Source organism: Solea solea, chromosome 19, assembly GCF_958295425.1.
Source record: "Solea solea chromosome 19, fSolSol10.1, whole genome shotgun sequence".
In the NCBI taxonomy this organism is placed as follows: domain Eukaryota; kingdom Metazoa; phylum Chordata; class Actinopteri; order Pleuronectiformes; family Soleidae; genus Solea; species Solea solea.
The window spans coordinates 12252878-12269833 of record NC_081152.1 but is presented as its reverse complement, the minus strand read 5'-3'; the positions used below and the strand labels follow the sequence as shown (position 1 = coordinate 12269833).

Genomic DNA, 16956 nt, shown 5'->3' with positions numbered 1-16956 from the left:
CTCAACTTTGTTGAATAAAAATTTTGGATCGTCCTCACAAGGTCAAAATGTGATTACAAAGATTTTGCTTGACAACTGGTCCACATAACTGTCAACTGCCCTCAAATGTAAAACCTCACCCTGAATCACAGTAATAACAAAGTGATAACACATTAGAGCGCATGTTGTGGTGAAAACAGAGTGAATTAAACGCCTGCAAGAATTTTTCCACGGAAAAACAAATGCTAGACTTTAGTTAAACATCCCAAACATGCCAATCACACCTAATGCAATCAAGGTTTCCAAATGAACGCAACTTCTCGAGGTGGAAAAAAGGCCTTTATATTAAAACAAAAATAGAGTGTATTTGGGCGTGATTTTTATTAGAGTTATTAATACAGTTTCGGTTAATAACACTTTAGTGGTGCGCTTTAATCTCCTCCCACCTGCCAGATAAGGTTGCGCGCTCCCGGTGAGTTTTATAGCAACTGTTGCCCAGTGAAGCAGCGCCATAGCCACCGTAGTCTTGGCGACTGTAACCCACCAACAACAACCTCTCGCTCCATCATTACCACCTCCTCCTCCACCATCCTCATCTTCATCAACCAGTCCACAGCTCAGGTTTGAATACAATTCTTCACTCTTTATTGCCTGAATTCAAGTCGCTTGCAGGGATCTCTTTTTCTATGCAAGAGACAGTAATGCTGGTTTGTGTTTTGTGCTGCTGCCGCCGCCGCTGCTGAATGAAGGCTCGGTGAATAGCTGGTGTAGTTTGCTAGCGAGGGTGTTTCTTTGTAACATGCTAAGCTAACGCTGCCTGTAGAAACCCACAGATGTGAGAGGTCCAGCCCGCTAGCATGAGCATAGCGTCCTCTCACGGGGTGATTTGTGGATTAAAAACTGTCCAAATGTTGTAGGTTATTGTGAGAAATGTCATTGTTGTGTAACTTATTTGTTTAAACTCACCATGCTTGCTGAGTTGTAGCATAGGCTTGAGCTAGTCGCTGATGCTAGCTGGTCAGCTGGAGCTGGAGCAGGTGTCTGTTGTTGCTAGGTTGCTAACGCCAGCGCTGTCCTCTGACAATGCCTGTTGGTGTTTCCCCCCTTTTAAAGCCAACGTTACGGTTAAATTGCGAGTTTGTGTTTTCTTGTGGTTCGAACCTTGTTGGTTAAACAAATTCGACAACGCGTCGAGCAGCAATGGAAAGTGCTGTGCGCTAGCTTTGCTTGCACTAAGTGCTTTTGACAATAGCTAAGCCATTACTTTCCCTTTTGTCTTAGGGAGCAAGATAGCTTCGCTAGCCCTCTTTGTGGCATCAGAAGGCTCTGACATGCTAACCTAAAAAGATAACAACAAGGCGAAGTTTGGCAGCTGAAAGTAAAAACAACAAAAAACAATACGCATTAATATACTTTATTTTTATCCCGATTCATTTCATTATTCCTCACCACACATTCCGTGCCTGGGCATTTAAACGTCAGGGTTTATCCGCCCCTTCTGTAATAACATAGGTATACTGCAGAGTGAATAGTCCACGATTTAAAATATTATATTATATATTTTGTTTTTGTTATAGACATGTGCTTTATGTGTGCATGTATTATCCAGGGAGCACAGGAAACATGAGGAGAAAGAGTTTATTCAGTGCAGCATTACACTGTGCATGGATGAGAGTAAGTTAAAAGCTTACTTCTTTGCAAGCTTTGTGTTATATTCACTCTAATTACGTTAGTTTTTATTTATTTATTTATTTATTTATTTATTTTAAACCATTACATTCATCACCTTAAAATCCAGTGCTTGCTTTTTGTGAGTTCTGTATTTTGTTGGAGGGTCGTACAAGTGCAGACTCGGTTTCTTAATGTTGCATCACATTATTCGTGAGTCCACAGGGTCTCCTGTGCAGCTGCAACCTCTGATTCCTTTTGGGGGGGGGGGGGGGGGGGGGGGAGAACAGGTGTGTGTGTGTGTTTAGAAGTGAGTGGAGGACAGGTGCACTAGTAGTGATTAGTGATTAGACTATTTTGGAAAAGGTATTCAGCGTTTAAACTTAAGTTGGTTCTATAATTTAAATTTGGTTGCATAATAATTTTAATTGTACCACTCATGTACTTTTCCGTTTAAGACCTGCCACTGTTGACCAAGCGTCCCTGACAGCCTCGGTTGAAATCGGTCAGAAACACTAATGATGATATTTCTGCGCACACTAAAGGAAAAGACCAATTGAATGCAAATATATTGATCTATTGGCAGCTCAGCATAGGTGATGCTCACCCCACCCACCCTACATACACATACACACACATTATCAACAGGATGTTGGAAACTGCTAGTTATCAGATCAAGTTACCACTTACCTGTAGTCCGCTAAGCCAGAAATAGTACCATGCCACCTGCTGCCTGGATCCTGTTGCATTTCCAATCACTTAAAGAGGTAGTGATTAATTCAATTATTCAGTCATCCATTTTCATGGATTAGCAGAATAGGACATGTTTGGTTTGTTATTTTCCCCAGACTGTCAGAAATAATGTATGCTGTTGAGGAAGGAGGGGATTTAAAGGTCCTTGTTTTTGTTTTTTCCTTAATCCAAATTAGACAACTCTCTTCAACGGTGTACATTTAGACTTTATTCATCTTCGTGATAATGCTTCAGGGAGTCTTTGACACAGTTCATATTTCTGTTTCCTGTTGTCAAGTCTTGACATCAAATCTCAAATGTTACATGCTTTGTTACTCAAATAATACAAATGATATACCATGTTGTAACATGTTAATGTGACGTTTCAGTCATCAAAATCAGCAAAATAATCTTTTTATTGTAGAATTTAAAACCAGACTGCTACAACAAGCCAGTACTTTGCATACCTCCCTTTACTTCAGCTCCCACTTACATCTCACTCCACCTGTTCTGTTGTACTAGTGCCTGATTATGCTCCTGTCTTGCCTTGGGTTGAATGTGTCTGAAAGGGTGAGATATTGTGTACGGTGTACTTTTCAGGCTTGTTCACCTGCTCATATTTCTGTACTTGGTGCATCAAACTTCACCCTTATCAGACATGATCAGTAGAGGGTCAAATGATGGTTGTGTGGATTTTCCACTGGCTGTGACTGTGAATCTATCAGCCTTCCCATTTGTTTCTTGAAATGTTAGCAAGAGAAATTGGGGAGGCGAGAGAACGCAGGGGCAAAATGTTGCCCTCCTCTGTGGCTTTTGTTCCTCTGTGTCTTTGTAGGGCTTGCACTTGCTCAGTGGAGCAAAGCATTTAAGTGGACCTCAAGGGAGTGCCTGAATGGTGAGGCAGGAGGTGTGTTGTGTGTATGTGTGTGTTGATGTGTGTTTGTGGAGGGGGATGGGTTGAGGTGACAAGAGTGTGTTGTGATGCAGGGGCACTTTTCCTCGATTAGGTGGGCTCAGTTGGGCACATGTACTTTTGCTTTTTAACTGCACTGTGGAACAGAAGTCTACATCCTCCCTCCCGAAGACATTTTTGGTGAAGTGATATAATCGGCTGAAAGCTACAGTTTGTGCATAATGACATTTTCATCACTTTGGTAGCCTGCATCCAAAAAAAAGTAAAAGGAGCTGCCCGTGTGATGTAGTTTAACCATATATTTTGTCAGGTTTTCATTTTTTGTGAATTGTCGTAATTTACATTTTCCTTTACAAAACCACAGAATATTTATGTTTAAAAATGATATTTATATTCACTTCTATATATAGAAGTTTGTTTTTCTGGTAGCCAGACCGCAGCCTGTCTATCAACAGTCTGCTTACGTGTGTGACAGTGATAGTATGGGCATATATATCACATTTACGGTGTTCAAAATAGTCACACTGAAAGCAGATGGCTTTGCGATAATGAATCTCAGTTCTCCTGTATGTTTAAGCAAGCTGCAGATTTTTCCTGTCCGTTTTACTTTTCCTTACAATCTCACTGCGCCTGTTAAGACTGGGGCTGCTTTGTAATCCAAATTTGAGGTTAGTCACCACAACACAAATAAGGTAATAGCCTTTATCCTCCCCAAAAAAAACAGAATAATATTGAAGGTAAAGGGAAGGCTTTCCCTGGAGAGATTCAAAGCTGTTCAGAGACCTAGCTTAATTAACCAAGAGAGGCTTATTCATGGAAACTGTGATGGGGAGGAGGTGGCCTTCCCCTGGAAGGAACGACTGATGTTAGCCATACTATTATTAGCTCACAAACACAGATTCACCAACAGTCTCCTTATTGTGAAAATTTTCTTTCTTTTTTTTTTTTAGTAATAAATGTATACATGGTCACTGATGCACAGTATAGCCCTTTTATTATTAGTAGTAAGGTTTTTGTATTTGGTAAAGTCTCTTTCTTGGTACTATCTGATCTGAAGTAACATCAAACCTGTGAAAGTGGGGACTCGCAAAACAACAGAACGCGACATCTATTTAGAGTTTGTTAAATATTAACTTGTTTTATGGCTGTAAACGTGGAGACAAGCCCATGTGTCATTGATGCATGAGGCCTTCAGTACATTGAGTACCACAAGGCAGAAACAGGTGCTTGGGTAGAGCTGCTCTAGAGCAGTTAGTTTAGTTGCATTGATTTTGGCAGAACAGATAAGAGTCTGACACCTCGTGTTTTCTCTTATACTTGGATTAGTATCTGATGGTGGAGTGTATTATGTCCTGGAATAAGCAAACCATGAGGATAGACATTATGTTTATTTTCCAAATGTTGTATGATGGATTTGTTAAGAAGTTATTTTAGCTTGCTGGCACTTTTAGTTTAGTAGACATATATTCTATTTAAATGAATTGCAAATCCATGTCACTGCATGGGTGTTGGCACAATGATGCATTAAGATAATTTTCCTTGTTGTTATTGAGTTGTGAAGTTGCTTTGCCAGTTAGACCGGTAGGTTTACAGTGCTCTTGGTTTTCAGTTATCGTGGCCATCTTTAGTAAGAGTGTGTATTCTCTGACTCATTTAGGCGCCATGCAGACCCCTGAAGCAGGCGCTGACTCCACCTCCACTGTCCCTCTTCAGACCACCGTGCCTGTCCAGCCTACCGGCTCCACCCAGCAGGTGCCTGTCCAGCAACAGGTACATCCAGCCGGTCTCTGCGTGTATTTGTGTCTGGGTGTTCCTGCAAAAGTGTGCATATTGTACCTGCATTCACGCACGTCCATATATCTCAGCGCAGCATGTAATGTAAATGGCTTAAATAATTAATTTAAAAGTATCACCATCTCTTTTGCCAGGCCCAGACTGTTCAACAGGTTCAGCATGTTTACCCAGCACAGGTGCAGTATGTGGAGGAAAACAGTGGCGTCTACACCAATGGCAACATGTGAGTCACTCTGCTCCTCAGCTCTGCTCTTACACCACTCAACAAATATTAGCGCTGTGTCTCTGCAGCCTGTTCTCCCTCCTCTTAAGTCTCTTCACACCATCATTCATGTCACTAGCACATGATGTTGGTGGTGGAGTTTGTTTTCTTTTCTGAGGGGTTGCAGTCAAGTCTTTGATTGTGTGCAGTCACCTGAACATGACCAGAAGTAGGCCTGTATAAGTGCTGACGCTACGCGGTGGCCCCAGGGGTCTGTGGACTGGAGTTGCATACACTCCTCACTAACAAGCCCAAGCTGTGTTTGTCCTGCTGTGATTAACACACACACACACACACACACAAGTGTTTGTACAGACACACACGCTGTAGCTGTGTGACATCAGCTACTGGTGGAAATACTACAGACTACTTAGAAATACTAAATCATGCATACAGCAGGACACATGGGCTGGGCAACAGTCTTGTAAAATACAAGACTGTTAAAGACCCCCAAAGAAATTATGTAAAAAGTCATTACCAAACTTTGAAAGAATACATTTCGGTTAGGACACACAATAACGAACATGATGTGCTATATATTTGTACCTCAACCTCAACAGGTGTCTCACATTATTAAGAAGCCACACAGGGCTGAAAAACAATTCAATAAAATAAAAAATAGTTATAAAAAAAGGTTATTTAAAATATCAAATGAAGATACTTCTGTGTTTATTTTCTGTCAGTTTTATTCCTTATTCATTTTCACACTGACTGACTGTGTACCTCTCTTACAAAACAGAAGAACCTACTCGTACTCAGAGCCACAGCTGTATAGCCAGAACAGTGGAGGAAGCTACTTTGACACACAGGGCAGCTCATCGCAAGTGTCCACTGTGGTGACATCTCATGGAATGACCAACAACGGTGGAGGGGGCAGTGGAGGAATGAGCATGGGTCTGGCGGGGGGTCAGGTAATCAGCAGCAGTTCTGGGGCTTACCTCATGGACAGCACTGGACCACACCCTGCCACCCAGACCGCACGAGCTTCCCCAGCTACTGTAAGTACAAAGTGCCTGTCACTGGCTTATTCGCCTGTCTTTGTCAGCTGTGCTGTTGTGTTTGTTGATTGACTGTTAGACTAGGGCTACATCCATGCTACCACGTTTCTGTTAGAAATATGGCATCTTCAGATAAAAAAAGAATGTTTTCGAGTGTATCACTAATGAGAAACAATAGTGAATAGTAGAAACGAGGACGAGGTGAACCTTGAACTGAATGCAAGTGTTCTTAATGACGTTTTCATTCACAGCTGCTGGTTGAGTCACTGCTGATAAGAGTCAGTCAGTGAGTGAAATGCGGCTATCTGCATTGTCATTTTCAAAGTCTCTGCTTTTTGTCCATCCGTGCTAGAATGCAGCACCAGAGTTTTTAAAAGGAAAATAGATGCAGCAGCATTTTCAGACTTCTCCATTTCGGGCACTCTAAGTCGCCAATGTAATGGTAATGACAGGAATATTCACAGCAGGATTTATGCATTTTCAAATAAAAAAAATGGACTAGCAAGGATGTAGCGAAGGATTTGTGGTAGCTTTGTAGTCACTTTTAAACCTCCCCTGTTTACATTCACACAGCTATTAGTTTGCTTACACACTTCCAGTGCTTTGTGACTTTAATAATCTATGCATTCACGTTTGTCCAAACTGCAGATAATGTGTTTCGATATAGACAAACAACCTTTGTGTACACCTCCTTCACGATTGTGTGTATCTCTGGTAATGATCCTTTGCTGATGTATGTGCTGAACTGTGTAGGCTGGTCCTGACTCTCAGTAGTGATCTAATTATGGCCTGTGTTCATCCCTTTCATCATTTGTTAAACTATTAGCACGATGTGGTGAAGAAAATGGGAGGGGCTAAAACCTGAGAGATGGGTGTTTTAAAGAAGGGAGGGAATGTCCTTCTGGACTTTAATGCGCCCACTTCTTAGGAGAGTTGTGTATTGTTCAAACTCCTGCACATAGTAGCAAAGCCCTGGCCTTTATCTATCATCTGAATCCCTCATTAGGCATTTCTAAGAAAAACACTGAAATGTAATGTGTCAGTGTTGTGGTAACGGATCTGTGATCATCACTTATAACAGTGTTTTAAACATTAATAATGACAATTCAAGGATTTAATGTTTTGTTTTAGAAAAATGTGTTTTTTAATCACTTTGATCAAATGTAATCTCAAAGTTGTCATTTCTAAGTGATGTGCTACTTAACAAGATTAACAAATTGAATTGTATCTGCTTTTTTAAGAATGATGAAATACCAAAGAGAAAGGGTTTGTAAAAGGGATTAAACTCTGAGCCACCATGCTCCCTAAATACAATAATGTATATAACGATATGGAATACTAAAGACATATGACATATCCTAGACACAAGTAGTTTATTTGAAGCTGATTGTTACCTGAGATAGCCACATATATTCATTTCACAGAGGCGAGAGTATTGATTAGTTGTTAGTCTTCATAATGGAGTTTGGCTCTTTTTTATTATTTATTATGAGAGGAAATATTCTAATGGAATCCGGGAGTTGTGTGTATCTGGCATGTCCACGTTTTAGAAGCTTTGTTCCTGGTTCTCAGCCAGACAAAGGTGTTCTTGAAATGAGACGTGGTTTTGCTCTGCTTGGGTTTAGTGGTGCTTGCTTTGGGATCTTTTCAATATTTGCTTTATTTTTTGTTTGTGGCCACTAATACAGTATGTCAACTTTTTTATTTTTCTTGCTATCTTTTTATTTTATTTTTATTTTTATTTCCTCCTCTTACATTTTGTTGTTCTGTGATTCGTGGTTTAGATTGAAATGGCGATTGAGACGCTCCAAAAATCTGAGGGTTTATCCAGTCAGAGAAGCTCGCTGCTCAACAGCCATGTAAGTTGCTTTTTTTTTTTTTTTTCTTTATGAATGCTTGCCTTCGACTTACCTTGACTTTTGCTCAGCTCACTGTCTCGCTGCTCTGCCTCTCCACTCTCTATGTTTCAGTTTGTTTTTTTGTTTGCAGTATTTGTTGCTTCTTTTACTTGTTACTGTTGCTTTAAACTCACTGGCTGCATAGAAATGCTTCTGCAGGGCTTCGATGCATCAGTTCAGTCTGGGGTCTTTACAGACAGTTTATATGGACCACTGTAAATCCCTCGAGTAAAACAGCATGTGTAATGTGTTGCCTTGTAGCTCCAGTGGCTGTTGGACAATTATGAGACAGCAGAGGGCGTAAGTCTACCACGATCCACCCTCTACAATCATTATCTACGGCACTGCCAGGAGCAGAAACTGGACCCTGTAAACGCAGCCTCTTTTGGCAAACTCATTCGCTCCATCTTCATGGGACTCCGTACAAGGCGCCTTGGGACAAGGTTAGCGTTATCAGCATCTTCCCTCTCCTCTTCAAACTCATTTTTGCATTCACGGCTCTGTCAACATGCGCTCACTCTTGATTTTGTCTTCCAGAGGCAACTCCAAATATCACTACTATGGTATACGTGTAAAACCAGACTCCCCACTCAATAGACTCCAAGAGGACATGCAGTATATGGCTCTGAGACAGCAACCAGTTCAGCAGAAACAGAGGTACACAGGCAGCCACAGACTTACCCTTTTTATGGCCGATTGTATTGGTGCTAAGGTGAGCCTCGCGATTTTCAGATTCAAGCCAGTGCAGAAGTTTGACGGTGGCTCAGGAGAGAATTACTCGGGTGGTGGCCAGCACCATCCTGGCGCAGCAGAGCAGACGGTCATCGCGCAGAGCCAGCACCACCAGCAGTTTCTCGGTCAGTGGATTTCACTCTTTATGTGAATGTCTGGAAAACAGAAAATATAAGAAATGCAGCGACTTTTTTCATGTACTCTTATGACTTTTGCTTGCCGGGTTATTACTTAACGTATTTTGTCACTGCCACAGATGCATCACGGGCACTCCCGGACTTTATGGAGCTGGACCTGGGTCAGAGTAATACGGAGAACATCAATGTGGAGGATGTGAAAGCTCTCCAGTCCCTTTACAGAGAGCATTGTGAGGTTAGATAAAAGCCCTTCTTTTCAATTTCACTTCACATTTCCACATGTACAATAACTCAATAATGCAGCATTCATTGACATCATCATGTCTCGCTATACAGCCATTCGGAATGTCCATTTTCCCATCGATCCGCCTAGACTAGCTTTATTTCCCACCCAGTAAATCTATTCCACTTACTTTGTGCAAAGATTCTCTCTTTCCTCACATCAATCGCAGCAGAAATTGAGTTTATTAAAGTTGTCTTTAATTTTAGGGCTAAAATTAAGGCTAGCAAGACTGAAATTATGCAACCTAAGTGAGTGAAACTTCAAAACGGCACACGTGTAAACTTTGACTCAAACTTTCTCAAAGGTCATGTGTGTGACAAGGGATTCATAAAATGCCATCCACTGGCATTTAGAAAATTCAATTCCTCTTCGTCTTGTGACGTTCTCAATGCCAAAGAAAATGTATGGTCTTACAAACAAAGTCAGAAATAAACAAAAAGGTTTTACATGTTAATGAAAATTCTGCTGTGGCATGAGTACAATGGAGGTGGATGGAACTTTATTAGTGCTATTTGAATTTGACCTAGTCCGGGTGGTTCTGGAATAATTTCCACATCTTGCAAGTGACTGGATCAATACACGTGTTTTTGTTTTGTTTGGATTTTGTATTTAGGCCATCTTGGACGTGGTTGTTAACCTCCAGTTCAGTCTAATTGAGAAGCTGTGGCAGACGTTCTGGCGTTACTCTCCCCCTGACTCAGTAGAGGGTGCCACAGTAACAGAAAACAGGTGAGATTTGTCTGTCGTGTTTTGCTACAGCATTTATTATGTGTCCATTTTCAAACCATTTACGAATGTCCCTTTCTAACACTGATTTGTTGTTTTTTTTTTTTTTATAATTACTATTATTCTGCAGCGGCATTAGTGAGATCGAAGCACGGCTCCCCCAATTACAACTACTGGTACTGTGCAGAAATGAAGCAGTGCTCAAATGGATGAGCACCTGTGACCATCTAATGTACCAGGCCCTTGTAGAGATCCTCATTCCTGATGTCCTGAGACCCATTCCCAGTGAGTCACACTCAAAAAAAAAAAAACACCACTCATGTTTACTTGTTTGCTGTATTGCTCGTTTAATGGTCTTTACTGTTTTTATCAATGTGTTTCTCTGCCGTCTCTCTCTGTCAGGTGCCTTGACGCAAGCCATTCGCAACTTTGCCAAAAGCTTGGAAGGTTGGCTCAATAATGCTATGAATGCCATTCCACCGAGAATGATCCAGACCAAGGTGCGTTATTGCAGCATTCACACGGAGGCTACCTTTGTGATAACGCTACAGAAAAAGCCACCTCTTCAAAAACAAACGACCAATACGTGAGAGAGACTGCTGTAAAACCTGTGTCTTTGTATGCTTTGTTTTCACAGATTGCCGCTGTCAGTGCCTTTGCGCAAACACTGCGCAGATACACATCTCTGAACCACCTGGCTCAGGCGGCACGTGCTGTGTTGCAAAACACTTCGCAGATCAACCAGATGCTGAGTGATCTCAACCGTGTTGACTTTGCCAATGTACAGGTCAGAGGACTACTTTGTGTTCTGAATATTCAGAGGTGTTGCTTTTGTGCCAATATATCACTCATATTTCAACGTCCAAATTGTCGCACTGTGGCGCTGTACAGGAGCAGGCATCGTGGGTATGCCAGTGTGAGGAAGGCGTGGTACAGCACTTGGAGCAGGACTTCAAGGCCACACTACAGCAGCAAAGTTCTTTGGAACAATGGGCGGCTTGGCTGGACAATGTGGTCACGCAGGTGCTCAAACCCTATGAGCACCGGCCGAGTTTTCCCAGAGCGGCTCGACAGTTCCTGCTCAAATGGTCTTTCTACAGGTCTGCAACAAAAAACAACAACAAACCTATTTGTTTTTAACGCAACACAACCACTAAGTGTGCTTTTTGTGTCTGCAGTTCTATGGTGATCAGGGACCTCACCCTACGCAGTGCTGCCAGTTTTGGTTCCTTCCACCTGATTCGCCTGCTGTATGATGAGTACATGTTTTACCTGGTGGAGCATCGCGTGGCCCAAGCTACTGGAGAGACGCCCATTGGTGTCATGGGGGAGGTACAACCGTTTTGTTTGGGGTTTTTTTTTGATAGTCCCACTGTGATGCATTTAAAAGCAGGGATGAAATTCTCCCAGAGCAGAAGAAATAAACATTTAAAATTGTAATTGATCCTCTAATTATGATGTTTGTCTCTGTTTGCAGTTTGACAGCCTCAACCCCTTATCCCTCACTAACACTGATAAAGGTACGTGGAAGTGCTTACTTACTTACTTTACTTATTTGTGTTTGCACAATCAAGTATTTATCGAAGTCTCAGTCCTATTTTTATGCAACAGCAACATTGTGGCATCATTGAAGACAACTAAATGTCTAGTGGAGTCCAACATCTTTGCATCATTGTGTGTGTGTGTGTGTGTTGCATGCACCGAAAACTGAATTGAGACTTTAAATATCACTTACACACTCACTGAGATTTGTCGATGTCACCAAGTTTGTATCGTGGACGACGAGGGAGAAGAAAAACAGGTGTGAGCTTGTCGCTTCATTGACGCGTCTCCGTCTCTCCTGTCCAGATGAAATGAGCGGGATGGACAGCGACTTGGAAGACGACACCGAGGAGTGCGGGGAACCTCTTGCCAAGCGGGAAAAATCTGAGCACGAGGTGATCCAGGTGATCCAGGTGGGGGCGCTAGAGGACGGCTCCCACCCCGTGGTGGGCGTGGTCCAGCCAAGCGTCCTCCACTCGCTGCCCCAGCCCCCGCAGGATCACACCGAGCATATCCTCACGCCCTCTGCTGGCACGCCCACCATCCGCCACTGCAGCGCCACAGGCAACACCTACGCCTCTGTTTGAGGGTCTGAAGGGCCAATTTTGCCTGGCTGATTTTTTTTTGGTTACCGTTTCACTCTCTCCACATATCTTTCTCTCTGTAAGCCTCAATGTTTTCTGTCTTTTTTTCCATGCGTCGTCTGTCTGCACCTGTGTAGGTGCTGTCCGTGTCTTCACCGCTTAGATTCTGGATGTGGTGTCATCCCATTAAGTCTCGACGACAATGCAGCAGCTGGTGGGGGGGTAAAAAAGGAGGAAAAAGGACTAGTTTGACCCCGTTACACGTTTCCCGGTATATCGCGACATAACAGCGAAAGCAGTCTGTGTACGCCGACAGGTTTACACTCATTCATACTACTGATGTCTCAGAGCTCAAATCCACGTCACCAGTCCCAGTGGAACAAAGTCATGAATTAACTCTACACATTTTGTCGATTGTACATAGTTATGCTGTACTTAATTGGTATTACCCAAACCACATGGTGCTATCATTGTGTTTTGCTTTAATTTCCAGTTATCCCCCCCTAATTTTAATATAAGTTACAACAGTCTGCTAATTAACTTTTGGCTGAACAAAAATGTTTTTTTTGAGTATTGTATGTAGCTTAAAAAAACAACAACAAAAAAACAACAACAAAAAAACAACAAAAATCAAAGGGATGACTTTCTATGTATGTTTGTTTTGTTTGTTTCTTTAAAGGATCATGAGGCAGAATTGTCTGCTTGGTTTGAAAATGATTTGGTAGCCACTCACCGATAACCACTTATAGCTTTTAGCCACACACAAAAAAGGAAACCCCCCTAAGGAAATCTCTGTGCTGCTACTTGTGTGTCTATGTAGAGATTGAGAAGTTCGTTTTCTCAGCGCTAGCTTTCCTATGCACTCCGTGCATAACGCTTGCCTTTTTTTATTCATTTTAGATGCTCTGTAGTGTGGTTTATGTGACGAGCCGTAATCTTGAAAACTAACTTAAACTGGTTATGTTCCCCTGCGTTTTTTTTCCCCTCAGTTTCTGTATTATAGACGTTTCTTAAGTTCACAAAAGGACCAAAAACCAAACGCAACAAGAGGAAGCTGGGAGTGTGCCGTCCGGGCCTCCCGAGAGCCGTTTCCTGTCCCACAGTGCCATGTTGCAGAGCAGAAGGAATGTCAGGGATTAAATGTACCTCGGCTTTATCATAGTGCCTTATCCTTAAATGCAGCTGTCCTTGTTGTCCTGACTGTGCGGTGTAGACAGCCCACAGCCCCTCTGCATTGTCCCGGCCACATATTTGGCTTTCTGGTGACTCGTGGCTGGATTTGGGCTGGCTCATCAGCGTTGAGACCAAGGAATGCAGGCACAGACACATCTGTTGTTTTCTCTGGATCAGCTCTACTAAGCTTATTACGAACCTAAATCATGGTCTTTTTAGCCTTGCTCCTGCCCTAGTTCTGCCCTCCTGAGGCCTATTCTTGCATTAGCCTTCGTTATTGGGTGAAGAGTATGTATGTGTGTGTGTGTGCGTTTATACTGTATATGAATGTGTAGGTCTGCACTGTGTTTGTATATATTTCTATATATATATATACATATATATATACCTGTGTCTGTGTGCTTGTGTGTGTGTGTGTGTGTGTCGGAACACATCTGTCAGTCACCCTACCTCAAACCAGTGGTGCCAGCCCTTTTGACGCGTGCAGAGCAGTCACCAAACACTTATTGCACACACACCTCTGTACTGCACAAATCTCAACGCGATGGAGAAAAAAAATCTGCATTTGCTCTTTTTTCTCTCACCTCTGATACATTGATTTCCGTTTTTAGCCCATACACACACAAAAAAAAAAAGAAATGCTTCATTCTTTGTTCCCCTGTTTGGAGATCATCTTTGTACAGTGGACCAAAAGTAGATATTTTCTGATATTCAAAGATTATATATATAAATATATATATATATATATGTATAGTATATATAATGACGATACACTACGTATATTTGTTGCTTTCCGCGTGTTTTTGATCGGATCGGTTTATATGTGACTCGTTTCTTTTGGTAGCTCCTCTGTGGTTAGTTTATAGACTGAAATGGGGAAAGGCATGGGTACTAACTTTTGTTTTGGTTCATTAGACTACATCTATACTTGAAGTGTAACAGCCTTCGGTCTTGTGGAGAAGATTGAGATTAATCCTCTGAATAGGAAGATTTTGCTACTAAAATGTCTTTTTTTTTGCCTGTTGAAATGTTCTGCAAAAACGTCTCTTTGCGGAAAAGTTTTATTTATTGATATTTATTGGGTTTTTTTTGTCATTGTTTTGAATTGCATATGTTATCATGGGAACTTGTTATGAATTGTGAGTTTAAAGCACTGCAAAGAGCAGAACTACTGTACAGGAGGACCAGAAGGTGTTTTTTTTTATTTTCATTTTTAACCCCCTGTGGATTGATTACGGATGTTAAAGAAGGGTTGGCACTATTCTTTGTTGTAATCAGTCTTTAAAAGAAAAAAGTCCTTTTAAATACTACCAGTACACAGGCACAGGATCTCTGCCATTGTTTTCCGTCTTATTGTAGGCTGTGTGCAGAAAACATGCTCAGTAGTAAAGGAAGGTGGGAAAATATTGTGTGTCATTTAGGTAACTGGGTCAAACGACTCTTGTAGTTTTGTTAATTTATTTTCAACTCCTATAGAATCACTCACTCAACCCCCCTCCCCCGATCCTATTGGCTTGAAATGTCTGGTTTACCAGATCTAGAAACGGAGAGCACACACAAATCTTGCTATCTTATCTTATCCCCCGAGGACGTCGACAAGACTGGAAGTACAGTAGCAAGGCCTGGGGTGTTTTGTTGTTTTGTTTTGTTTTTTTACATTGAACTGTGACCCTGCTCCCCAACTAACGGCCAAATGCAAGTTGAGAGAACACTAGATGAACGAATCAATAAACATAAGCCCTCGATCTTTGTCCAGAGCCTCATAAATAACCTAAACCTTTGTTTTGTTCACATTATAACTGCGGAAAATAAACTCTCCCTCGAGTTGTTGAGAATGCAGTGTGTAAAAGAAAAGTCATTTTTGTCACAAATCTGGATATGTACTGGTTTAGGAATAAAGGGTTTTGCAGGATAGAATATCCCACCTCTTGCTGATTGATGTTTTATTTGTTTATGTTCTCCGACATGAGCCTCCGCTCCTTTTTGTCGTATGAATTAACTACAACACTGTCGATGGTATCATGTATTCTTTTGTGCCTGGAGTGGAAGTGTTTTTGTTTTTTTTTGTTTTGTTTTTTAAAAAAAAGATAAATGGTTTTATTTCAATCTTAATTGTGTGCTTTAGGATCATTAAGTGCTTTCTGGTCTTGCACGCCTACCATGTGCTGCTAGAAACCGTTTCGTCGTTCGGGTTTTCTTTCTTCCCTATCTTTTTTTTTTATCGTGTTTTGTTTTCACATAGACTGATGTGCCACACAGTGATTTAGCTTGTTTGCATTTTCAACCCTGCCTGGTTGACACTGGACTAATGTTAATGCTGCCAACACAATTGTACTTAATTTCTCAGAAATTGAGAATTGTTTGTTTTCGGTTTTTTTTCTCGTAACCGCTGTGTGCAAATGAGCCCGTTTCCTAACCAATCGGGGGGGGGAGAGTGAAAGCGAAGAAATGCCTTCTCACCTGGACAACATGGCAGCTTCACTGACCCACAGCAGACTCCAGTGCCTTTAATTTCACCCTGGCCAGTGCAGATGGCCTGGGTGACGATTGGGTCTCTAGTGGGCTACAGATAGAGGCTTATCAGAGCAGACATTTGATTGCACAGGTGCTGCAACTGAGAACACACCATGGCTGAGGAAAGAAAAAAAGAAATCCCTGTTCTCAGACTGGACTGTTTATTTATTGGATGTGACACCAGAGACAAACACCGAGTGGTTAACACACGGTGGATGACCTGAAAACGACGTTTTATTGTATAGAGCTGGCTCATGAACAAGGAGAGTTACTGTAAGGAAAGCGCTCTCCTGCGACTGGTTTTCTCATGATAGTGACTTTTTCTTTTGTCAAATGATATTTTCTGAATGCTGTGACCTGTTTGAGATTTGTATTTGGATGTTTTCAAGTGCCATTTGACAGTGCAGTGAGTCGTGGCCATCTGTAGCACGCTCTAATGCAAGCACAAGCATTTGGCAGGTGCATTTGGGGGAAGGTTTTTATTTTGATTCACCCTAGACAAAAATATGTATATATATCAAAAACTGAAAAAAGTTCTATTTATTTGTGTCCTAATTATTTGATTTGTTCTTTTTTGGTGAACATTTTATCGGATTTGTTGGCTCAAGTGCTTTTGTGATTAATTTTTTTTTTTCCTCTTTTTTGGGATTATGTATAGTATCTGATATAATATATACACACAAATTTCATGTAACTTTCTTTTTGTGTGCTGTTAAGTTTCCTTCTTATCTTCTCAAACTGGCAAGCGAACCAATGCGTGTAGGGTGATTTGTATTGTGTATTTTGCATAAAAAATGAGGACAATTGGGGGACTTTTATATTTCTAAAGATATCATTTAGTGTGTTGTATTGATGATTATAGAAACTATTAAAGACACATGTAGTTTGGTTTTCTGAATATTTCAGATCTCAGCTCAGGCTAGCTTTAGTGTTGTTTTCTTAAGATTTGTGACATGTCTTTGCAGTAATAAATGTTCTCTTGTTCAACGTCGAGTGTCCTGGCTTGGTTTTAGTTCACACA

The 16956-nt window shown here is 41.4% G+C and overlaps 1 protein-coding gene across 1 annotated transcript; it reads left to right on the top strand.

Annotated features, from left to right (window-relative positions):
- The first annotated feature begins 462 nt into the window (after positions 1-462).
- rfx3 (regulatory factor X, 3 (influences HLA class II expression)) lies at positions 463-16922 on the top strand. The gene is made up of 17 exons (XM_058616578.1): positions 463-600; positions 4950-5062; positions 5221-5309; positions 6088-6346; positions 8131-8205; positions 8506-8687; positions 8782-8901; positions 8977-9101; positions 9233-9348; positions 10010-10125; positions 10253-10407; positions 10525-10622; positions 10760-10909; positions 11014-11222; positions 11301-11454; positions 11600-11642; positions 11971-16922. Exons 2-17 carry the CDS (start codon positions 4955-4957, stop codon positions 12249-12251), a joined length of 2280 nt encoding a protein of 759 aa, XP_058472561.1. The 5' UTR covers positions 463-600; positions 4950-4954; the 3' UTR covers positions 12252-16922.
- The last annotated feature ends 34 nt before the right edge of the window (positions 16923-16956 follow it).